Source organism: Camelus bactrianus, chromosome 5 (genome assembly GCF_048773025.1).
Source record: "Camelus bactrianus isolate YW-2024 breed Bactrian camel chromosome 5, ASM4877302v1, whole genome shotgun sequence".
Taxonomy (NCBI): Eukaryota; Metazoa; Chordata; class Mammalia; order Artiodactyla; family Camelidae; genus Camelus; species Camelus bactrianus.
In genome coordinates, this window is record NC_133543.1 from 77,799,716 (window position 1) to 77,825,427 (window position 25,712).

General features: G+C 42.3%; 1 protein-coding gene across 2 annotated transcripts in view; it reads right to left on the reverse strand.

The window, feature by feature from the left end:
• CDK15 (cyclin dependent kinase 15) overlaps positions 1-25,712 on the reverse strand; it is an 81,615-nt gene that overhangs the window by 17,004 nt on the left and 38,899 nt on the right. For both annotated transcript variants that reach the window (XM_045508037.2, XM_010971839.3), the window contains exons 10-11: positions 20,112-20,175; positions 6,315-6,363 (exon numbers count right to left, since the gene is read on the reverse strand). In XM_045508037.2, the coding sequence (XP_045363993.2) occupies positions 6,315-6,363; positions 20,112-20,175 (113 nt within the window). The remainder of the gene's footprint in view (positions 1-6,314; positions 6,364-20,111; positions 20,176-25,712) is intronic.

Sequence of the window (25,712 nt, forward strand, 5' to 3'; positions counted from 1 at the left end):
GTTCTGGGTACCATGTATGCATAAAGGACCTGGAATTGTAATTATAGAAACAGAAATATATAATTAAGGATTTTTCCTTGAGGAACACAGCAGCCCCTAGCAAGCAGAAAAGCCCGGTTGGAAATACGCTCCAAGAACTGCAAGCATAGAATCCTGGAAGGGGAAGAGGGAGAGAGGAGACTCTGGAGGGTGAAACTTGGGTGGAAAACACCCTTATTTACAGTGTCCCCAGGGTTATTCTCTAAGAAGCTCTATTGGTTTCCCTTGAGATGGAACATAGGAAACAAAGACAGTTAAGTATCCAAATTACAATGGAAACAAATCCTCAAGTTGACTTTATGTTGAATTACAAATTTGGAGATGAGCAAATCCATTAGCTGAGCAACCATTATGTAGGTAGTTGGATCTGGGTGCTACAGGAAAGACTGCCTTCTGGTAGCGTAATCTAGTAGAGGAGTTAGGCACTAACCAAATGATCATACAAATGCATAAGTACAACTGTGAAGAAAAAGGTCCAGATTTCTAACTTAGGAGGTGATCAGGGAGGACTTCCCCGAGGAAGCAGCATTTGAGCTGAGAGCTGAACTGGGGCAGGGGAGGGGCAGGTGTTGCAGAGCGATTTTAAAGAAGGGAAGAAAGGCCAGTTGGCTGCCTGGGACTAAGAAGAGGAGCGGGGCCTGATATGAAGCTGGGGAGGGACTGAGGCTGGTCCTGCTGGCCCTGTAGGTGTTTATGCTTCCTATTTATGGACAATGTCTGAAAAGCTTTGCTAATCTAGTGTCCATCATTTAAGCACATCCATCTCTAGAGCCCATGGACAGGTTTACCAGTGGAAATCACAAGGCAGAAAACTGTGCAGATCTTGAGAAGCAATTATCTACAGAACTGATGCCTGACATTCAGAATTAAGTTGCATGTCCATGCAACTGCCCAATTAAGCAAAAATAGATGGACATAATGTTGGTATGCAGCCACCTGAAGTGACAAACAGATATCCTTTTCCTTCTCAGGTGCCATGATGCAGTGATGCTGGAAGTCCTGGCCCAGAGGTGTAATTTGCCTGACTTTTGCATAAGATTTACATTAAAAAACTTTTAGGTATCTGATTCCCATGACATAAAATTGTTTCTACAAACATGTAACTTTACCCTCAAACTCAAGAGTAATTGCTTCATAGACTTAAGGTAGAGAAGAAATTTGCAAATTCCCAGGCCAGTTAGGAGAGAAGGGAACCTGGGGTGGAGTCCTGCTTGGTAGTTTGTAACCTGAAGAGCTGGCGGATATGTTCTCCAACCAGGATGCCCTGCCCGGGTGCAGGTTTTCAGGGCCAGTGAGATAGGAGTCTGGAGTGGGGAAGCTGGTACAAATCCCTAGGACCTGGTATCCATCTGGAAGGAGATTCATGAAAAACCTTGTGAAAAAAATTTTAACCAGTTCATTCTCACTATCAAGGTGGTAGGGTGGGATGTGTGCCAAAATTCGGGCCTGAACCCACTCTCTGAACTTCCTAGGGGGTGGGTGGGTGCATAGGCGGTTACAGTGAGGGGGGAGCAATGCCTCTATCAGCGTCCACCTCCACACTCCCCACCCCCAACAGATTTGTTCCCTCTGAGCACACCCACCCATTAGGAGCTGCAATCTGATTGGACAAGGAAGGCTAGGGGACCTGTTTTGATCTCATGTTAGCACAGCATACATACTGGTTTTATTTAGACTGTATTTATGTTGGGTGGCTGGGGAAGCCAGGAAAGGCGAATGGAGCTTACCAGGGTAGTAGGGACACATATAAGAAGAACAGGCCACTTTTGCCAGACAAATGAGAGAAAGGAGAGTAGGAATCTGTCAGTAACATGAGGACTTCCTTTTTAGGATTTTCCTCTTCAACTGAACAGCCCTCCCCCGGCCCTCCCCACAAGGTTGTATCAAGGCTTTTAGAGGTGCTGGGATTTATTTCAGCCTCATGGCCTTCAAACCATGACTGCCACTGCCTGCCTCTGTTCCTTAACTGGCAGAGGCAGTGACTGGAGTAAAGTACACAAATGAAGGCTTTTCTTCCTGTGAGCCAATTTCACTTTGGTCTTCCCTGTGTAAACCAAATACGCTCCCTCCTGGCCATAAGCCTTGAGGAGCGGCACTCATAGTAGCACCACCTGATCTAGACAAGCGTCCAGACTCTCTACCTTGCTATTAGCACAATGCACTCTTATTGGGAGCTGAGAAAAGAGCCTCAGGAATACAGATGTTGCCTCTCCAGGCACAAACATTAATTTACTTCCATGTTTGTATCATTCTGCTTCTTCCTGCCATCTGTAGTTTTCCTTACTATCCACTGCCTTTATTGTCACATTTCTACAGCTGGCCACCTCCTCTAACTCCTATCGGAATAGTCTTCACTGGTTACAACCCCTACTTTGGAAATGAAAGTTGGCACAAAAAGCAAGTATCACAGAATTAACTTGCCTACCGGCCACTGGCACCTTCCATGTACGCTAAATGTTAATCGATTTCATTCGTTAGAATTGTGATGTTAGCTACAGAACACGCCAGGAGCACCTTGCAAAGTGAGAACCCACCCACCCAATCAATGAGTCTGTTAACAAAGACAAAGCATCCTCTCATGAACCTCTCCTTCTAGTAACATTTCCAGAAGTGAGAAGTGTTCCATTACCAAAATAATATGTGTTTTTTGTAGGACACTTAGAAAATGCAGAGAATGAAGATGAGAACTATCCCATCACTCTGAGGTACCCTCCTTCCCACAAAGATAATCACCATCAGCTTTACTGCTTATTCTTCTTTATCTCTTTATTTTTATGCAGATATATTTTTTGTTTTACAAAAAGGAAACAAACCAATGGGATCATCCTCTACATGCTGTGCTAACCCACTTTATGCACTTGACTATCTTGCTCATATTCCCAGGACTTTGAAGAGCCTTCTAGGACATAGTTTTAATGACTACATAGCATTCCTTTATGTAGATATACCATAATCCACATAGCCAAACCCTTACCGAAGTTGTTTCCTTTCCTTTTGGCGTGTGAGGGGCTACTACTAAAATCATGCTGCAACAAATATCTTCAAAGAGAAACCTCTGTGTACTTGTGCAATGATTTCCTTAGTAGTAATTCTGAAAGTTGAAACTCCCAGGTAGAAGGATACTACACATGTTAAACTTCTTGATTAAGAATATCGGCTAGTTGTGCCAATTTCCATGTCCACCAGAAGCCCAGGAGAGTTCCTGTCTGTGCGTGCAAAGGAAACAAATTCATTCCACCCAACCTGAATTGCCAGGGGCCCTACTGCTTATAAAAATGGTAAAAAGGATTACAATTGTCAGTCACCCCTAAAAGTTGTCCTGGGTGTGAGGACATCCACATTTAATTTTAGAAGTCCAGATTGGACACACAAACAATAAGAAAAAATGAAAATGAGGCTCTGTGGTTGTGTAAAGCACCATCAACCAGCCTGTCACTCAACACATTTGGAATCTGGTGGTTCTCAGGGGCCTGAGGCAACAGCCTTGATTTCTTAGCACAGCCTGGCTCTGAGCATGAAAGTCTCCCACTGCCACTGCTGCCACCAGGGTGACGGTGGAAGGGCTTTATCTGCAGCACAAGACTAGTCACTGTGAGTTCAGCTGAGTTCTTTGTTGTTTTTCTCTAGATCTATAGAAAGAGAAAAAGGGCAGGGATAGAGTAGGCATTTTCCCCCCTCATTTTTCAAATTGTTTTTTATTTTGAAGTAATTTTAGGTTTGCAGAAGAGGTTTAGGAGTAATGCAGAGAGTTATCTTTTATGTTTCCCTAGTTTCCCCTCATGTTAAGATTTTACACAGTCAGAATAAAATTCTCAAAACTGAGTCATTAATATTGCCACAATACTATTAAGTAAACTGTGGGCTTTATTCTTTACTCAAATGTCATCTTTTTTTTTTTCTTCAGTAATGAACTTTCTGTTGTTTTTTCAGGAGACTGGGTACTTTTTCAAAGTTGTCAGTTAAAGATATGGTAAAGAAGATATCTGCAGATAAGAACTGTACTCAACACTAGGGGGAAACACCATCAGAGAAGCTGCCTGATAATTTTCCAATCAATCTAATGAGTGAGTGTGCACTTCCTAGGCCCACGTTAATCGGGTCACCATCAAACCCCAGACAAGGCCCCAAGGTGCATTTCCAGGCTGGGCACAGTCCCTCTGCAGAAATCTTGTAAAAAAGCCAGTGACAACTAGGTTGCTCTTTACTCATCACACTTGCAACCTGACTCAATTGACAAAGCCACAGAGACCTGCGACCAGATGAATCCCAGCCCCGCTGCTTACCTAGCTTGATGACTTTGGCCAAGTTACTGAACTTCCTTGCGCTTCAGTTTCCTCCTCTTTAAAACGAGGGGGAGATTTGTGAGGAATAAAATAATACATGTAGCCCCCTGTTAGGCTCAGAGCAAACATCCCACCTAACCTTAGTCCTCTTTCAATGACAAAGCCCTTCTCAGAGCCAAGAATTTTCTCTCGTGATAATGTAGGCCCATGCTGTCTAACAGAACTTTCCTTGATGACGAGCATATTCTATTTCTGCCATGTCCCATACGATAGCCTCTACTCACATGTGGCTATCGAGCCCTTGAAATGTGGCTAGTGCAATTGAGCAACTAAGTTTTTTTTTTTTAATTGAAGTATAGTTGATTTACAATTTTGCATTAGTTTCAAGTGTACAGCATAGCGATTCAGTTTTGGGGGTTTTCTGTTGCAGATTATATTCCATTATAGGTTATTACAAGACATTGAATGTAATTCCTTGTGTGACATAGTAAATCCTTGGAGTAACTGAATTTTAAATTAAATTTAAGCTAGTTTAAATTAGAATAGCCGCACATGGTTAGTGGCTACTATATTAGGCAGCACATCTCTAGACATGACTCCTTGCTTTGAGAATTTGAGCAGAGAGAAGCCAGAAGTCTGAGTGAAGGCAGAGTGCGTGTTGTGTGGATCAGAAAAGCCAGAGGGACATTCAGTGAATCCAAGTCCTGCTCAGCCTGGAAGGAAGGGCCGGTAAGGTGACTGCAAGGGGCTCATGGTGCTTTCTTCTGCCGGGGGGCAGCGCCAACGACAGCAGCGGTGGGTATTAAAGTGGTCTGCAGGTTTGGAGTTACCATTTATTTTGGAAGCTAATGGTGAAACGGAAGAAAGCCACAGGAGAGCGCTAAAATCCAAATCTCTCTAGTGAGGGGTTAGGGAGCCTGACTATGCTGGCGAGACGAAGTCTGCACATCTTGAACGAGAAGATAAACAGTTCCCTGGAACCTGTCTCCAAAACAGTGGGGAGTTTCAGGTGACACAGTGCATTTGAAAATAAGAGTGGAGCGTGTGGACACCCTGGGGAAAATTGTTCCTCCCGAAAAAGATCCTTTGCTAGTCTACAGTTCTCTGTTCCGACCTATCTTACTCTTTGTGCTCTGACATTCACTCTCCACGGAGGCTTTTTAAAGCCCATGAACAGTAAGTAGGGAGAAAATCAAACAAAATTCGGTTGGGTTAAACCCTACCACATTTTTCAGGGCAGAACAACGTTCAAACGTTCCGTTAGGATCTCTTTCCCTTCTCCCCACCTGCGAGAGTGTGTTTTTCTTTGACATTTGAGCTCCTTTCCCCTGTCTCTGATGTTTTCCTCACTGCCCTTTTTGCCTCCTCACTGAAGCAAAAAGAACAGAGCCTCGGCTAATTACTCTCAGATCAAATAATACTGGTTATTGTAATTGGTCATTGTCCGAAAACACTGAGTTCTTCTTAGCCCTGAGGTTGCCTGGCACGGCTTAGTTAGCGAACTATTCCGGGAATGTCTCTATTATCTGTTTTACTTTGCAAAAGAAACTAGGGATTTGTTGAAAGCTGGTAATAAAAGTCTGCCCTGGTCTGAGCCGAGACTGCGTAGAGAGGGCCTGGGAAAGCATGACCTCCATGAATCACGTTGTCCCCCACCTCCAATAGCCACTCAATGATGTTATTTGGTTTCTCTGTGTTGGAGAATAATAAACCCACTAGGTTTTCTTACAGGCCAACACTCCCTCGCTCTCAGAGCCTTGGGCATGGTTGAGGGGCACAAAACAATTTTAATGACCAAACTCACTGAAAGTAAAATGGTTCATAGAGAAAAACTAACAGATCACAGGTGGCTGCCTCTCCCAGAGGCATCTTCCTGGTGCTGAGGGCCCCCCTGCTCAAGGTGCTCAGGGGTGGGGTGTTCAGCAGACTGAGGTCTGGGGGAAATGTCCCTTCAACTCTGCTGAAAGATAGGCTTTCCAAGGTGGTGCGTACCTGTTGCAGACATTCTGAAGGCTCTGAGGCTTCGGCAGTGGGAACCATTCTGGAAAGCAAACGCAGACACGTTAAAAGACAAAAACAACCCTAAAATCCTGTTGCCAAAAATATTAAAATTCTAAATGCTCTTCTTGGCTTGGGGGAAGAGAGAATTCAGGTATCAGGTAGGCAAACTCAGTGATGTTTAAAATTTAAAAGCCTCTTCTCACTCTGAATTTTTAAGATTCTGCGGAAGGTCACTACCTGTGAATTGTGTCCTTCTCCCAAATTTATATATCAAAGTCCTAACCCCAAGTACCTCGGAATTTGACCTTATTTGGAAAAAGGGCCGTTGCAGGTATAATTAGTTAAAATGAGGTGATTGGGATGGGCCCTAATCCAACTGGTGTCTGCATAAAAAGGGAAAATGTGGACACAGACGGATATGTCTAAGGGAAGATGAAGATGATGTGAAGAGACAGAAGAAGACAGCTATCTGCAATCCAAGGAGACAGGCCTGGAACAATCCTTCCCTCAGAGCCCTCAGAAGGAACCAGTCCTGCCAACACCTCAACTTCAGATCTGGCCTCCAGAACAGTGAGACAATACATTTCTGTGGCTTAAGCCACCCAGTTTGTGCTACTTTGTTTCGGCCTCCCTAGCAAACTAAACTAATACAGTCAGAATACTCCGTAAAGTCAACGAACTTTAATTTAACGTCTACAGTGTGCAGAACATGTGCCAAGTGCTGGGAGAATACAAAAGTAATCAAAAGAAACTTCCCCACTCTTACAGAGCTTACAATTCACTTCAGAGAACAAAACAAGCTTGCATACACACGCATACACATACACACGTGTGCACACGTGCACACATGAAAATTCATGTCACAGAATGAGGGGGCAAAGTCTCAAAAACTCCAAAGTGGCAAAAAGCAACAGGGCTAATTTCATATGTCAGTTACAGTAAAAACAGAAGTGAATCCTGGCTTGAATAATCCAAAATGGATGATAATAAGATTTATAATCTTCTTTGGAGCACTCTTTATAACATTTCCATGTGGATACATGTGTTTCTATAACTTTTTTGATATTGACAGTATTTAACCCAAAGTAAAGCCACTATAAAAGAAGACAATTTCTCATTCACTCAAGAAATACTAATCTAATGCTTACTCTATGTAACAGTGATGAAAGGGGCTGAAGAAAACATAAGCTGATGCTGCTTCTCAAATCCTATTTCCCACTCCACAGTGAGAAAAGAGTGTTTCCGCTCTCATTTAAAAGGGTGTTTCTGTTTTATACTTTCCTTGGGCCTGAAATGTAGTTGTTTTAGTTTTAAACGCTCTCTTCCTCCAGCTCCTACGGGCATAGAATACACCAAGACTGTTTATCCAACAAAGAATTCAATCGTAGTTGGGCAAAAAATGATTTTGATAATACTGACCTATTCAAGTCTGTATGTGCATAGGAAAGCCCTGCAGAACCACTCTCCCCTGATCATGATAATGGTTACTGCGGCTTACCCTTTTCATGTCTATACCTATTTTCTTAAATTTATTTTTTTAAATAAAAAACTTTGGAACTTCAAAAGTAAGTTCAATTAAAGATGGACTTTATGGTGCTAAGAGTTGTAGAGTGAAAGGCGTGATCAAAGAAAGTGATTTAAGCTGAGTTTTCAAGGTCAGGTGCCATCAAACGTGAACCGCCCTGCTGGCGTTTTATAGTCCCAGGTGGGCACTCGGGGACGCACTTGTGTGGACCGGTTATTTACCCTCCCTTCGGGTGATTGTGCCTAAATTCAAATAACCAGTAAAGATAAGAATACCTGGCATTTGTTCAGAATGTTTATTTCCAAGCCACTTTCTGCTGCCCATTGACAATTTTCCCTGGCCACACAAAATTAAAATATTTCCTCATTCAGTCATATCCCCATTTCCAATCAATAGAGTGAAATCCATTTCACTGCTGTCCCGTGTTTTGTTTCCGCCTTGCTAGAGCTCTCTGTGCTGGGGTTTCTAGCCTTTCTAATACTCTAGAAATAGTATTAAAATATATACTATTTCTATTTCTTGTGGAAGGTGGGTTTGAAATTAGCTGAATTAGGGTTTGAACCCTGGAGCTAGAGTTTAAAACTGCTGCTTCCAGTTCACTGAGACCTTAAGCAAGACACTGTCACCATGGCCAGCCTGTTTCCTTAACTCAAGTTGGAGGTTATTTTCACCTCACAAGGACTAAGGAATTTGTTGGATGTATTGATTCGGCGAGATAATGAATGTAAAGTGCCTGCCTCCGAGCATTAAACAAAATAAATCCTATTTGCTTCTCCTTCTTTCTCTTCCCTTGAAAAGCGGTGGGCAGTGTAGAGTGTAGTTAGGACCCCGGACCTGGGCTTTGAGTCCACGCTATGCCACTTCACCAGCTGTGTAACGTGAGGGTGTTGCTCAGCATCGCTGGGCCTCAGCCTTCCCACCGGCTGAAGGGAGATCTTTACAGCTCCTGCCGCACAGGGCTGTCGTGAGAATCAGAGCAGTGAGTGTGGTATGTGTTTCCTCCCCCTTTGCCTCTTGTCTTTCTGCCTCTTTCTCTTGTGTGATGTACTATGCCTTTCTCTCTCCTCTCAGGTATTTCTGCCTTATTGTTCTCCTTGGAAACCCATAACTTGCTGTTTCCTTCTCTTGAAATTCTAATGTGTTCCAAGCTTGAGTTTTTACAAGCCTGGCTTAATTTCTCTTGAGCCTTCAATGTGGGCCAGAGGTGTGTGTCCCAGCCGAGTGGCGTAGTAACCTGAACACAAGCCTGGGCTCATATCTCCTTTCTGCCTCTTAGGAGCTCTGGGATCTGGGAGAAATTACTTCACTTCTCTGGTTAAGTAACTCAGAAGCTTCCAAATCTGTAAAATGGGAACACTTTTCCAGTTGCTTGGGAGGATTAGCTAAGAATAAGCACTATGCCTGTAGTTAAGTGCTCAATGTTAGTCTTATTCTCTTTTCTTGTTTCTACCTCATTTTGGAGAGGAAGCATGGTCTCACACAGTGGTCCTCAAGCTGAGCACCACACTAGCATCACCTGGGAGAGTTCTGAAATGCAAGGCTCCACCCTACAGAGTCTGATTCAATGAGGCTGGGGAATGCCCAGCATTGGTCCGCTGTTGTGTTGTTATCATTATCTTTAATGGTCTCCAGATGTTTCTAGAGTAGCGCTAAATGAGACAGGACGCTGGTCTAGCAAGGCAGGCAGGGTCGACCACTCACTGGCGACTCCCACACGCTTCTCTGAGGCTCATTTCCTCAAGTGGGCCTGTGAAAATTCAATTAATCAGCGTCTATAAAAATTGCAGGACATTGTGTCTGACGCATACTGCATGTTTTTCAAGGATGTGAGAGGAAGCATGACAAGGGAAAAAAAAAATCAGTCCTCATAAAATCCACCAGTAAAGGATGACCTGTAAGAATGGCCCCAGGAGGCAATGCAACAACAGTGAAACTGAGGTTCTATGCGTTGTGTAGACTGTGCCTGACTCTCCTCCCACATCTGTTTTGTAGCCACGTTAGCCCAGATCTAGGGATTGAGGTGTCCAGGGTCAGTGAGGTTGCTGTTTGAAGCAAAGCCAAAGCCCAGTCCCTGTTTGCAGCCAGTCCTCCCGCTCTTATGCAGATAACCTAATGCTGAGTGACCTTGCCTCTCCCATTGATTTTTCCCAGTAGTTAACTGCCAGCGATCAATGAGAGAAGGATCCACGAACAGGCATTTTACACAGCACCATTTCAAGAGGAGTCCGTTTCTCTGGCTTGTCTATAGGTAGCTTATTTCCCTTCTCCTTCCAAAGATGATAGTAAATCATAAGACCAGATTCTTCTCCACCTGCTCCTGCTGCAGTTCTCTTTAAAAGAGTTTTCATTTGAGCTCAATTGGAATTAAAGGCAGCAAAAGCAAAGTAAGTTGCAAACGGCAAGTTTAAAAGCTGAACGCTTTAATTTCTCAACTAAATGAGTAAATTTATTATTTTTTAATTTTTAGATTTAACGGAGGTACTGGGGATAGAACCCACGGCCTCGCGTATGCTAAGCATGGACTCTACCACTGAGCTATTCCCTCCCCCTTCCAAACGGAGTAAAATTAAAATGAGGGCCTGTTGCTACCATAGTGAAATAGCACATTTCTCCCATAAACCTTTAAGAAAGCTCATTTCACAACTGAGTCAAGTCAACAGAGATTTGTTGGTTGAATGATAAAATATCACCAGGACCATTTTAAGCCTTAGCTCAAGTAAAACATTTTCTAGTTACTATAGTCTTAACCACAGTCACCCGAAGGTTATCTTATAGCGCGGTCTACTGAACTCCACCTCTGGAATTTCCCGAACACAATGCATTCTGAGAGACCATATATTTGGAGAGTTGATAATGCTGTTAGCCTTATTTCGCTATCTCCAGCAGGAACTTTAAAGCGGCTTTGCAAGAATCTGTAGCTCTTCCCCTACCTCCACCTCACCCTAGCCTCACATACACACACTCACGCCCTCACTGCTGCTCGCTTCCCTCTCCCTCAGGTAGCTGGCTTGGAAGTTTCCTTGGTCTTCTCCTCAAGGAGCCTAAACTTGGCTTTGCGTTACCAGGCTTTCGATTCCTATTTGGGTGTCCTGGGGATGCCAAAAGCCGAAGCTCTCTCGGAGGGTGCCCCTCGGTGCTCGAACACCCCAGCACTACCGCTCACGTTTGGGGCTTATCACTTTTCCCACCCTGCACCAAAACTTTTCGTTTCTAAGAAAATATTCTATCCTCTCAAGCTTCTTCCTAAGATAATGTTCTCTGTAGAGGAAGGGGAAGCCAGGCCTGGCTCCTGGTTGGTGAATGGAGAAGGTGGAGGGGACAGGCACAGTCAGGAGTCTCCGTGTTTAATGTCTGTCCATTCATGTTAATTGTCCACAAACAATATTTGAGCTATAGCTTGATCCTGCCACTCGGTGTTTTTGGTATTTAATGATGCGTCATTTGACGACATGTATCACTCCCCATGGTCTCTACAAATGTTTAAGGGCCACCACATGCAGGTGTTGTGCTCAGCACTGGAAATACACAGTATTCCCCACCAAGTTTATAGCCATGTGATCCATGGGACGACAGTGATGATTATCATCATCTTCTGGTCTTCTCCAGCCTCTCTGGCTGTTCTCAGCTTCCAAAGCCCCCTTTCCCTCCACCTGATCCCTTAGCACTGGTTTCCCTTCTCACCCCCACTCCTGGTTTCCATCAGAGCCTTCTTCCTCTATACACTGTCCCTTGGGCAACTGAATTCACTCCTGGAACTTTAAGTACCACTTCAAGCAGATGACTTGCAATTTTGTATTTCTAGGTCAGACCCCTGTAATCACAGGCTTCTATTTCTAATTGCTTTTTAGATATCTCCATTTGGTGGTCCCACAGGTACATTAATCTTGAAATGTTCAAATCTTACAGTCATTACGTTCCCCACAAATCTGTTCCTTTCTCCTTTTATTTCCTGTGCCAGTAAATGGTGCGTACTATCGTTTTCTTACCCACTGGATTTAGGTTTCTCCTTCACAATTCGAATTCAATCTGTTACAACCTCCCCTTGATTCTACCTCCTACATGCTTTCTAGATTTGCCCCAGCACTCCTTATCCATTGCCACTGCTCCAGGTAGACTTCCTGTTTATCTTCCAGAATCTAGAGCACTGCCACATTGCTTCTGGTCTGGACGACCACCAAGTTAATTCTACATAAAGTCTTCCAAGCAGTTATTCTAGAGTTTGAATCTGCCATATGACTTCCCTGCTAACAATCATCCAGTGCCTTCTCTTTGCTTATTGGTCAAGTCCAAAGCCTTAGGATGATTACAAATCACTTTCCAATCTGGACCCCATCTTCCCTTCCAGGTTAATCTCCAACAGTGGCCCACACAAAGCCAACGTTCTAGCTTCCCTGAGCAACTCACCTTCTGGTATATTACCAAACACACCTGCCTTCCCACTCCTGCATCAAGTTCCTTTGTCTGGAGCATCCTTCCCCTTTTGCTTATCTGGAGAAAGCCCACTCCATCATCCTTGAAACCTGGCTCATGTCTCTTTCTCTTGAATAGTCCCTAAATTCCCCAGCCAAACCAGGGCCTCTTCCCTAGTGTTCCTAGGGGTCCCCAGGGGAGCCTGCTATAATACTTTCCACACTGTATTATTTATTTATCTCCCTCTCTAGACTGTATTTCTTGAAGGCAGGTATCAATGTCTTATTTATTTTTTACTCTCTCAGTCACAACACCTAGCATTCGCTGAATATTTGTTGAATGAATGAAAAATTGATGCTTGGATGAAAAATGAAGATGAAATAATTTTGCTAAACCGTAAAAGTAACCCAGGAGAGCCCACTTGTGTTTCCTGCTCTATAGCTTACAGAGACCGATGATGCCAGACACTGGCCATGAAGGTGGGGAAGGAGTCTCTGGTTTGAACCGGATCCATGATATTTGTGAACTTAAGGCCTTTTTCTTGAACTGGGAAGAAACACAGCAGGATTTTAGGTGAAAAAAAACCTTTTTTTAACCTGCTTTCCCTCATTCACAAATTTTCCTAATCTTACCTACTTTAAGATCATCTGGTTCTCCTCAGTAAAAACTAATAATTGCCACCAAATAAATTAAAGATGAGAAAACTAAAAATAAATGTACAAGCTAGAAGAAACTATTAATGAAGATCAAAGTGGGCTGTGTATCTAAATGAATTTTACTGCCTGATTTGGGGGACGGGTTAATGAAGATGTTAATAGTGACTCCCAGGAGCTTGTGGCCATGCTCCAGAAGTGTGACAGGAATGAGCCTAAGGGTGGTTCACAGACTGCATGAACATCGCGGCTTCATTTGCTGGGGGGTGGGGGTGGGGGGCGGGGGGTGCTGCTGGAGTTGCAGGGCAGGGGCTCCACTCACATCACACTCCAGAAACAAGTCATCATGTCACCAAGCTCACAGACTCTAAAAGCAAGTCTGGGTTAAAGGACATAGTCATTGGGAGAATGTTATTGCCTGCTCCCCAGTCTAGGGCACTGTTTTATTACCAAATCATCACATTTGTCCTTGGAAGGTAATGTGAAATTACTGAGGAGCACCAACTTGGAGTGCAACAGGGTGGATATTCTGGGTCAGCCCGCTCTGGGCGAGGTCATCCCGGGCAACACACATACCCCCCCAAGCCTTAGCCCTCTCGTCTATAAAGTGGGAATGACAACATTGCCTCTAACCAACAGGGGTGCTGTGAATCCAAGTAGAGTGATGTATGTAAAGTGCCCAGCTTATTGTTAGTGCTCATAAACAGCAGTTATTTTACCGGCAACAAGGTGAATAATAACCTACAATAATAACCTACAGGTACTTTCTTGGCAAAGCAGGCAGAACAAGGATTAGTCCAAAGGGTACAGTTGGAACTAGAACACAGGTTTTCTAACTTCTGGTCGTTGATTTCATTTAACAAATATTTACTGACTATTGTGTGCTGGTTACGGGGGCAGGTGTAAAATACTGTGAACACTGGAAGTGGTCAAGTTTGCTTTGTGGGAAACCATGTACTGCTGTATAATGCTTTGGGTGAAACTGACAATGACAACACGAATGTGTCTGTGATTTCATAGCCCTTACTGGACACCAATTACGTAGCATGTAGGTAGGACGAATTCTCCCTCAGAAGAGCCCTATGGCCACAGCATGGGCAGGCATCTCACAGCAGTTCAGGACAGGGAGCAGAAAAGAGCCTTCACCAGAAGGGACAGCTTAACAGGTGCTCAAACTGACTCGGGTAGGTGTTTGAAAGCTGCAGGTTAGCGCTTAGGGTGTGTGAATTCCGGCAGTACTCAGGCCCAAGCAAGCAAAAACCTAAGTCAGTTCTGGCCTAGGAGGTGTGCCTGACATCGAGAAGGAAGCCAAGAATCCTAAGGGAGCTAAACAGAAAGAAACAGGCACAGCATCAGTTCTCAACACCTGTCATTGAGTCTGAATTCTGGTGAGTCACTGAGCAGCTGAATGAACTTCCACGCTGTGTTTTAAAAAAAAAAGACAGGAACTAATTTTTGTACAGTACCCCCTAGAAGTCAGGCATCATGAATGGTAAGTAAACTTATGGTGGCAATCATTTTGCAATATATACAAATATCAAGTCATTATGTTTGCAAAGTGAGACAGGGGGACATAACACGGTTAACAGAAGGAGAACCCGGTTTGGCTGTGGACTGACCCATCTCCAACCTAGGAAATGCCTCTATGTGGACCTGGGAGAAAGCCTGTTTCCTCATGTGTAAAATCGTGCTAGTCTGACCAGCAGGGACTCAGGCAGACTGTATAAAGACAAGCAATTATGTGCCTGGCACATAGGGGACACTTCTTAAATGATAAGATTGCTCCCATTTTGCAGATTAGGGAACTGGGAAATAAGTAACTTCCTCAAGTGCCCCCAGAGAGTGCAAGATGGAAATGGATTTGCTGCTCCCTGAATTGATGTCGACAATTAAAATCTCTCTTATCAATATCCTTCCTCTTAGTTCAGTCCACTGAATAACTCCCTCGGCTAGTAGCTCATTGGACTAAGTGGACACAGATGCAGACCTTTGTGTTCTCAGCAAATACACAAAGACCTACTCAGAACACTTTGAGCCCAAAGCGTGGTAACTCTGTCATACCAACGTGAACAAGGATCATCTTAGACTTTAATCATCCTCTGTCCCATCGTGGTGTCAGATGAAGTGAAGCTCTCATAGTGGATTTCAGGTCGAAATAAAACATTCCAAGAGTAAAGCTAGATTGCTGTGCTGTCATGCTGATGCCAGTATTCCGTCCCCGTTATTTCTTGCTTCCACCTGGTGGTCAAAAGTTGCAAAAGCAGGCGTACTGAAAACAACTAGGTGTCAACAGGATCCATTTGCCTATCGTTTATAGGACATCTGAATCTGGATCCCTGCAGGGCTTTTAGTACCGCTTTCCTGCCTTTTGATTTCTACTAAGTTCCTCCAGTGGAAAAATCTTTCCATGTGCAGTGTTCTTTCCTGGGGCTGAAAGAACCAGGATAATCCCGGATGCTTCCCTGCAGCTGAGCTCATGTCACAAATCAGGCATGATTTTCAGCAGATATTTCTTTAAAAGTTTGAAGGCCTCTGTGGACTCTATTCCCTGCTCAACGGGAACGAGCATCAAAGAGGCAGGAATAAAATGCTTTGCACGCACATCAGGAACTAATTGCCAATTTGGCAAATGCATTGACTAATGTCATGCACTGTTATTTCTAAATCCTCTCCTGTCCTTGACCCCCAGTATCTAGATGTAAACTTGGAACCATTAGTGGAGAAGGATAAAGTCTTCTGGTGCCTCAAATGGAATTGAGAGGGATTTAAACTCGGCGCTTTTGAGTGTGGTGAAATGAACCCAGCAGTACATTAATGCTAGGATTTGAGCTCACACAGCATGAGCGCTTTCAAAAAACCATGTTTAAGGAAGCAAACAGAGCCACGACAGACCCTTTCAGGGGAGCAAAAGGCGTTGGATGAAACAATCAATGACACATTAAAAACCACAACTGGGCTGCAATCATGTGGGTAGGGGGAAAAAAGTCTTTCTTTATCACAGGATCTTTGCATCTAATGAGATGGTGACTGGACAACCTCCAGAGGAGTGAGGCCTCTGTTTACTTTAGCTGAGAAATGTCTAAATATTTAGTTGATTCTCTTAAAAGCCTTACACGATTCTGTAGCAAACTGGTCTCTAAGGTATGATCTTATTGGCTGTAAACTGCCATTGGGAAAGCTATTTAAAAGGAATTTGGAAAAGTCAGAAGATATTACTAGTGAAAGTACAAATGTTAACTTATCTTTTTCTCTCAAAATTAACTATTTTTGATGTCTTCCAAATATTTAGTTTACGACCAACACCTTGCCAGTGAATACTTTCTCTTAATTAATCCTAAATGGTTCTCTACCTCTTACATACACTTTATTCTCATTGGCTCCAGGTAGGTCCGAAGTGCTTCAGGCTGGAAACGGGAGGGACTCCTGAGTGCATTTTCCTGGGAGCTGGAGGGGAATCTAAGAAGGCTGAGGGAACTTTGTAAAAATGTCTACAGGGGTCCACCCTTTAAATTCACACTACCATCCTGCATTAGCAGATTTTAGCCAAGACCAATATTCAGTTTGCTCTAAGCTTCTGAGATCCTGTGTGTCACAAACCCAGTACATCCCAGATATGGCATCAATTGGGGCTTTAACCTTTTTAGACTTTCTGATAGCAGAATCCCCTCCAGCATGCCTTCTTTATTACTGCTTCCTGTGGACTCTTGCTAAGGATCCCCACACTTCTCCCCTCCCCCACTGCAGGAGGCCAGCACAGCCCCGTTCCCGCCAGTTTGATTAATGTGTCTTGGCTAATTGTGTGCAAGATGGCAGGCCTTTAGCAAGTGTGACCAGTTTATTGTTCAGCCAATCACAGGCGCCTCGGTTAGCATGTGAAAAGGGGGTGTGTTGTCAGGGAGGGTGAGTGTTCTGGCGGCTGAGTCAAAGGAGGAGCATTTTGGGGGGTCACAGAGCAACACCCACTTCTTTGAGGGGATGTTACTATGCTCTACTAAACCTGTAAACCTCTTACTCAAAGCACTTTTTTTCTCCTCCCTCTTTTTTCAAGGAGATCTTTTTTTCCCATGGTACAAGCAAGGCAAGACACTGGCTACTCTGCAGATGGAGTTCACGTTCCAGGGTTTTTAATATTTCACTTTTATATTTCTGTTAGAGAATGATCCTGCTGAGAGTCTGGGAATCCGCGCTCGTCAGAACCCCCTCACTGACACTTGGATATATTGCTCTGAAAGCTATCCCAGGAGAAAAGATTAAACAAAAAAAAGCCTACTTTTCAAAGCCTACTTCTCAATCTGCCCACATCAAAATAAGACAACTGGCCCTTTGAAGTGGAAGACACAGAGTTCTCAGGCAGCTTGCTTAAAATTGGGGGGGAGAGAAGGAAGGAAGGAAGAAAAGGAAGGAAAGAAAGAAAGAAAGGAAGAGAAAGCAAAAAAGAAAGAAAATAAAGAAGAAAGAAAGAAAAAGAAAGAGCAGCACCTAAAATTATATACCTTTCTTCCCTTGCCTGGATTTAATCAGGCACAAGAGTCTGAAATGACAGCGAGAAACCCTACAGCCCTGCTCATCAGCGCCCCAGGAAAACAGTCACCTGGTCAGAGAAACCTGCCCAGCTAGGTCAGCACCAGGTGTTTTTTTTTTAAACCCTGTACAAACAGAAACTGTATTATTTATACAAAGGTCTGGAAAGGGCAGAGTGGGCACAGACCGACACCGGATGATCGTCTCAAGTTCTGAGCTCTCCCATAGTTGTCGTGTGGCTCAATTCAAAGTTTGGGGGCTCTTACTGCTACTTGGAAAGGAAAGGAAAGGAAAAGAATGGAAATCTCATCAAGAATGGTGTTAACAGTTCTCCTCTGTGACATTTTTCTGGCTCCCATCCCCTCTTCTGTTCCCTCGATCACTGGAGTTTAAGTCTGTGGAAGCAGGAGCAACAGCTCAGGGGTGGGGGTGGGGGGTTGGGTGGCTCAAAGGGACTTCTTAATTCACATAAGGGGACGTTCCTGGAACATAGATGTGGGTGATGGTTTTAAAACATAGTCCTTGTGATGGAGTTATCAATAGTATGACCCCCCATGCCCAAGATATGCTGCTGGACTTTTAAGATTTACAAATACAAGTTTAGACATCCTGGCTGTAACTAAGGTTACAACTCCCTTCCTTCTGTAAGCCTAGTCTGGCTCACAGCTACACATTTCCCAAGCCCGAAGAAGCGGGGCTCACAAATGAGCACCCCCTGATAAAGAGAGCTGGTGAAAAAGTGTAGATGAATGAATATACACCCAAACTCTTAGAGGGCCAAGAATGTGCCGTGTTCATCTATGCAGACCCAGCACATAACACAGTGCCTGGCAGACAGTAGATGCTCTGAAATTTTTGGCTGATTTAAATTAAATTGAATCCTTACTAGAAAAACAATGCAAAGTATGAACCCTATTGATGTTGGGCTTGGAGAATTCTCTTCATAAATAAAAAATTGCACATTACTTTGAAATGACAGCAAAATGAAAAATGCAACGTATTTCTCACTGTTTTATTGGAACCCAGTTATCTTATTTGGTACAGAATCTGGCAGGGAAGCATTTTGGACAAGTTTCTATCATTATTGTTCTCACCAAGTATCACTGTTTATTGCCTGAATCAACCTGAAACCCAAATGTTTGAAGTTTGGGGGAACAGCTTCTGCTCACCATGGCAGCTCTGTATTGATATCATCCAAACTGTTTTCTACAACCCATCTGTGACCCTAAACTTCTGCTTGCTTCCATGTTAGGAAGCTGAGGAGTCCCCATTTTCACCTGGAGAGGAGAGTAGGTAGGGAGAGGTATAGGCAGGGTAGAAAAGGATGAGACCCAGGTTCTCCTAGAAACTGTAGCAACTGGAGATAGAATTTATTGCAGATTGGACCATGGTCTCTACAAAAAGCCTGTTCTTTTTTCTTTCTGTCCCAGACCAAAGGGAAAAGGCATTATTCCAAGCCCTGTGGCCAGAGAGTGGCATTTTTCTCAAGCGCTAAACTCAAGCAAAATCCTTTGAAATGCTAAACTATTTGTAAATAATGATCCTAACACCATTTAGCAATGCACAGGATCGTTCACAAAGCAGCTGAAATGACTTTACAGTTAGTCTTTAGCTGTGGTAGGTTTTCCATAATCCTGGTCAGTTCAAGATGCCTGAACTGTACAGCTGTTTGAGCAAAAGTATTAGATGCTGGAGAAAAAAAAAAAATTTCCAACCTCCTATGTCTTTTGTCTTCCACCTTAACTGCCTTTTAAATCTCCCTATAATTTCTGTTCTCATAAAACCCTTCCTGGACAACCTCATACCAAAGTTAGCAATGACAACAGTATAGGGAAATTCCATTTTTAGTTATGGGAAAGTGTAAGAATATAAAGACTAGAATATCAGACTTGGGCCACATTCTCCCTTATCTTATACATCTCTGTCTCCCCTTTAATCCTGCCTGCCAGAGGCCAGCTCTGGTATGGTCATTACTTGTTTCTCATCATCTGCTCTGGTCCTTCATTGTATAGCTCACTGCTTATCTCCTCTCTTCTGTCTCAGCATCCTTCAAGTGACTGCTGGGTAATCTGACCTCTCTGGCATGTCCTTGAGAGAATTTCTCAAAGAAATCCCCCATGGCAAAACTTCCAGCACTTCCAAATCCACCCCAGGAGCCGGTCTCGGAGGACCAAATGTGTGACAGGAAATGACCACGTGTCAGGTCGAGAGACACTGGATGAACTCTTGTATAATCTAGAGATATCGTCCTTGGCCTGCTGTAGGCCTAGCGAGCCTTTACTTCCCCTCTGTGGTATTAGCTTTCTTTTTATACCATATGAGGTACAATAACCTAGCAGATAGACTCAATGATAGTCACTGACAGGGCTAAAAAATGAGACCATCTTTTAAGTTGTCCTTTTAAGCCATTGGGTATTCAGAAGTGGATGTGGAATCCATAGTAACAGTCATTCCAAATTCTTATTCAGTTTGTTAGTTGAGTTTTACAGAGTTGGAGAACTGATCTAACCTCAACTACTATTTTAATGTCCTCCTTGTAAAAAGATTAGTCAATCTAAAACTCTTTCTAGACCTATCTACACTGTTGAGTTAACAATTAAAGAAGGAGAGTCTGTTTTTGTGGCCAGTGCTCTCACACTGCTAGTTCTCAGAGCATCTGGAAGCTCAAATCAATATTACCTGGATTGTAGTTAGGTAGCTTGGAAACTCCTGGCCAGGTATCCTCCGTAGGGACTCCCAGCACCTACAGAAAGACAAAGAAAGACAAAGAGAGGTGAAGGGGAAATGAAGTGGATGGAGCAGGTACAAAGACACGAAGGACACATCAGGGAGGAACAGGGAAGAATTCCATGTATATCACATTATGCCAGCTGATGTGTACAGAAAGAAACTTTTGCGCTTCCAACATTTATAGTTTCATGGGTGAAACTGGAGTGTGTTCCTATGGTCCTGTGATGGTTAATTGTATGTGTCAACTTGACTGGGCTAAAGGATGCCCAGACAGCTGGTAAAACTTTATTTCCGGGTGTGTCTGCAATGGTGTTTGTGGAAGAGATCAGTATTTGAATCAGTAGACCGAATAAAGAGACTGGCCCTCACCAATGTGGGCGGCATCATCTAATCAGTAGAGGACCTGAATAGAACAAAAGGGTGGAGGAAGGGCAAATTTTCTCTCTGTCTTCTTGAGCTGGGACATCCATCTTCTCTTGTCTTTGGATATGGGAGCTCCTAGTTCTCTGGCCAGATTCTGGGACATATACCAGCGGCCTCTCTCAGACTGAATTATACCACCAGCTTCCTTGGGTCTCCTATTACAGGAGATGTATATGGTTCTGTTTCTCTGGAGAATCGTGATTAATACAGATCCTAAGCCTGTGTCTTCACTAACTCACTTGTTATTCTTAGGCAGACCCTATAACCTTGCTTAAAATCAGATTCTTATCTCTAAAATTCTACAGGCATATCTCGGAGATATTATGGGTTTGGTTCCAGAACACTGAAATAAAGCAAATATTGCCATAAAGTGAGTCACGCAAATTTTTTTGGTTTCCCAGTGCATATAAAAGTTATGTGTACACTATACTGTGATCTATTAAGTGTGCAATAGACCGATGTACATATCTTAATTTAAAAAAAAACAACAATGTACATGCCTTAATTTAAAAATGTTTCCTTGCTAAAAATAAAAAATGTTAACCATCATCTGACAACACAGGGTTGCCACAAACCTTCAATTTGTAAAAAAAAAAAAAAGCAATATCTGCAAAGTGCAATAAAATGAAGCACAGCAAAACGAGTACGCCTGTACTGCGTGATCACCATACACGAGGATGCTATGCTGAAAGTCAAGAATATAAAACAGCAGAACTCGCAAAGAGTCCCTTTGCCTTACATCAGATGACTGTATTTATATATATACACACACACACACAGGAGACACTTGACAGTTTAAGTTATGCCTCAGCATGGGCATTCAGCTGTTCCCTGATGTGCTCAAATTAAAAAGGACTCAGATTACTGACCTTTAGGAAATGGAATGTTGCCTAAAAATGATCCCAAATCTACCTCTAGTCTTTTCTACCAAATTCATCTCATCTGCTTGTTTTCTCTGCAGCTTAGCAGCTTGGACTATGGTATTTGGTTTTTACTGGATCATAATAATAACAACATTACTTGAAAAAGAGCTCACTTATGCTTTGGATCACCAAATTGAAGCTCTAGTTTTTAATTACTTTGAAAAGAAACGTGTTTTGGAACATAGATTCAAAACACATCAGATTTTGGATGGTGCTGTTACTCTCGTAGGCATAATCCCACCATTCTTTCAAGATAAAATTGCAAAAGCCCAACATCAGTTATTTCTGGGAACGAGAATAAGATTGTTTTTGTGAAATATTAGTAAAACAGCAGTGGCTTTCATACACCACTACAACATAGCTCTTCTAGAAGCGTACCCTCAGTATAAGTCTTTTTAGAAGCATTTCTCACAGAAAGAGCCTAGTGAATCCATTTGTAAAATGCTGAATACAGATGCTGGCCCAATTGTTATGGCAGCAAGTCACCTGCCCAACAATGACAGATAATAATCAATGAGGAATCCAGAAGGCTCTTAATATCTGCTAGCTTGCTGACTAGGATTCTGGCTCAGAATTATACTTTGTGGTGCCTACCAAGCTTGTCCTCGAACAAAAGACACTGAAGTGCCATTTTTCCTTGTATAATAAAAAAAAATTAAGCCACCAGTAGAATCTTTCTTTGATCCTTTCTCTAAACAAACTGAAAAGCTACTGAGAGGATTACAGGCTTTTCCTATCAGCCACCCTGAGCCTGAAGGAACACTAAGAATTCTGGAATCCATTTTGAAAAACCCACTGGACTAGGTCTTCTTTTGTGGGAGAGGGCCAGAGGATGGGAAGCTAGCTCTTCTTTGTTAATCTACCATCTTATGTATTTGTACAGATGTGCATGTAAACATGTGGGTGGGATGATTCACACATACCCCTATAACTTCTGTTGCCTGGCAAAGCACAACGAAAAGAAAGCAAAGATTGAAGAGAAAGCAATAAGGGAAATAAATTACAACCACATCCATATTTTCTCTAATGTGAAAGTTACCAGAATTGTTGGTTACTTTGCATTATGTGTAATTAAAGCCAACAAAATGGATACCAAACTTTAAAAAATATTACGCTAACAGCTTTAAGCTTGAGATTTTAAAAGTTTAAACAAAAATTCAACATCCTTTACTTAGAAATTTGATGCTCGGTTTCTATTTGAAGGTTACTGAATTCATTTTCACTTGAGAAAATTACTAAATCTCCACTTCAGTGACTGGGAAACTGAAAACCAAAAATTGTTATTTACTCCCTCCCTGTAGGCTCTTAAAAGGCAGCTAGTGAGTGCTATGATTGAAACCACAGTGGGCTGCTGGGGCTGCTTTCTGCCTTTGTTGGGATGGAAACTGAAGGCATGTTGATTAATGGATTTAAAGTCTGCATAGTTTATTTTATTCTGATTTTAAGACCACATCCAGGATTATTTGCTAAAAATACTTACTGAAAGAATTAGATTTCTTAAAAATTGATCAAAAAAGTAATGACAGTTGTTCAGATGTAAACACACACACAGATGCATTTCAGAAAGATGGTAAAATAAAGATTCAGGATTTCTCAGCATGTCTCTATTCCTAAGAGTGAGATCTCAGGATAAATGTAAAGAAAAGTTGTGGTTAGAGGTTGGGAGATGTAGTGCTTCCTATTGCTTTCAAAGAAGCAATTCCTACGTCAAATATCATAGAATCTGAAATATCTTTCCTTTTTTGTCTTTGTAGACCACATTTATTAAAACACAAATTCAGGAGCCATTTGTAATGTCTGAATTTCCAAGTTGCTTGGGGTGTAGCAGTATAAAAGACAACGTACTGCTGAATTCGGTGACTTTCTTTGTCCTCAGAGTATGGAACTACAGATGGGATAACAAACTGTGGTCTCTAACTACTTGCACAGAACCAGGGGGAAAATGAGCTGTAATGAATCTGACCTCTAGGTGCCCATAAAGGATAGCTAAGCAATGTGGAACTATCTCCTGATCAGTACAGATTGAAAGTCAACAATGAGCTACACAAGTCGATAAACTTGAGAAATAACTGCAGGGGTGAGGGGGAACAATAAACAGAGGAGAGTATTATAATTAAAAATAATAGGAGCTACAATACTCTCTTTACACTTTGTTCAAAGAAGTCACAAGTTCATGAAGTCAGAAAACCAAATACACCTGAAGACACTGGAGACCCAGGGAGGTAGGTTATGAGACTTGCTTTACCTCTTAACCTGAAGTTAGAGCTGGGTTCAGACTCCTGACTCCAAGCCAGTGTCATTTCTAATATATTTACTTGTTTTAAATTTGTAACGAGTTATCATAAATGTCAAAATAAAGTCTTTCTGATTTATTGCAGTGTGGTAAGAATAATGGTGGGCACGAACATGGCTTCCTGGGCAGGACTTGTTGGACTGATTTGTTAAGACATGTTTGTTTTGGCTGCTTCACTCATGTTTTAATATTTTATGTCTAGACACAAGTCCAAAATTTTCACTTACTGAATTTACCTAAAACATCCTTCAGATGGCCAGTGTCAGTCACCAAGTCCTGTCCCGGAAACTTGAGCCAACAGCTAGAGAGCCATCAGGTCCTGGGAAATGTTCTATGATTTCTGTTCTATGATTTCTAAGTGCTGTGCTAAATGCAAAGAACTGTAAAATGATTTAAGGACATGATCATGTAAAAAAATCAGTTTATATATAGCTTTTCAAATATCCTAATAGCATACCTTATCTCAATATTACAATTTTTATTAACTATCTCCATATACATACATCATTTTATATCTCTATGGAGTTCATGTTTGTTTTACATGTATTTACTTATATTTCACCCATCACCCCACCTAGAATGAACAACACCTGAAAGCACAAATCAGGGGAGGCTATAGCTCAAGTGGTAGAGCGCATGTTTAGCATACACAAGGTCCTGGGTTCAATCCCCAGTATCTCCTCTAAAAATAAATAAATAAGTAAACCTAATTACATCCCCCTCAAAAATAAAAAATGAAAAAAGCACAGATCATGCATTTTTCCTATTCTTCCCTTTTTTCCATGCCTTGTAATGTCTTACAAGACCTTGTAGTGTATTTTATATGGTGGGTGTCCAATAAGTATTGTTAAAGTGTTAAATGACTAGAACAAACTTTTCAAATGTGTAAAAGAGCCCTGCAGGGTCAGGACGAGGCAGCGCTAATTGTGCTTCCTCTGTTGGGGACAAGAAGCACTACTAAGTGGGGCACAGAACGATTAGGTTAAATATTAGGGAACGCCTGTTACCAGCTGGGTCACTGAAGCATCTCTACGGTGACAATTTCTATGAGAGAGAAAGACAGCAAACATTTATCAAGCACGTATGGCACCTGGAGCTGTTATGCATTTGATCTCATGAAATTCTCACAGCAAGGTTAGAAAAGTCATTGTCGCCAACCCCAGTTAACAAACAAGGAAACTGAAGCTCAGAGGGTCTGTATAACTTGTACACATTCATTTAACTAAAAAGTGGCTAGAATTCGAATCCTGGTCTTACGACTCTAAAGCCATCAATTACATTATGCCGCCTCCAGCTTAGATGTTACAGCACCCAGTGATGCTTTTTGAAGGTAGCATTTATCTGTCTTGCAGGGGAGTTTTGAGAAAAAAATCTTTTGTCTTGAAGAATGTTTTTTTAGTTTGTGAATGCTTCCCAGTTTTCCCTATGTTTCCCCTTGATATTTGCCATGTTTCCAAAGCTTAATGGCATTGATTAATCTCTATAAAAAAATGTCTAAATTTCACAAAGCATATTTTATTTTACTTTGACATTTACCAAGCACAGTGTTTCTGGGTCACGAATCTATAGCACTAGACTGGTTTGCACAGAATGTCTTCATAAAGGTGAGCCAATGACCCTCTATACTAGCAACTAACTCTCTCCTTTTCCTAAATGTTCCCTAAGGATTTTCTGCACCTTCATGTGTATATTAAAGATAAACTCGACTTTTTTTTTTTTTAAGTAAATGAAGGACTCCACAGTGGAAATACAATTCAAAAATAAAAATTTTATATCATTCCCGGAAAGGCAAAATGGTTGGGGCCACTAAATCAAAATCATAAAAGAGTTCAAGAAAAGACAAGTCTTCTCACTTCCACACAAAACCCCACTCTGCAATATTTCCCTATAAAATGTTTCTGCAAGATACCT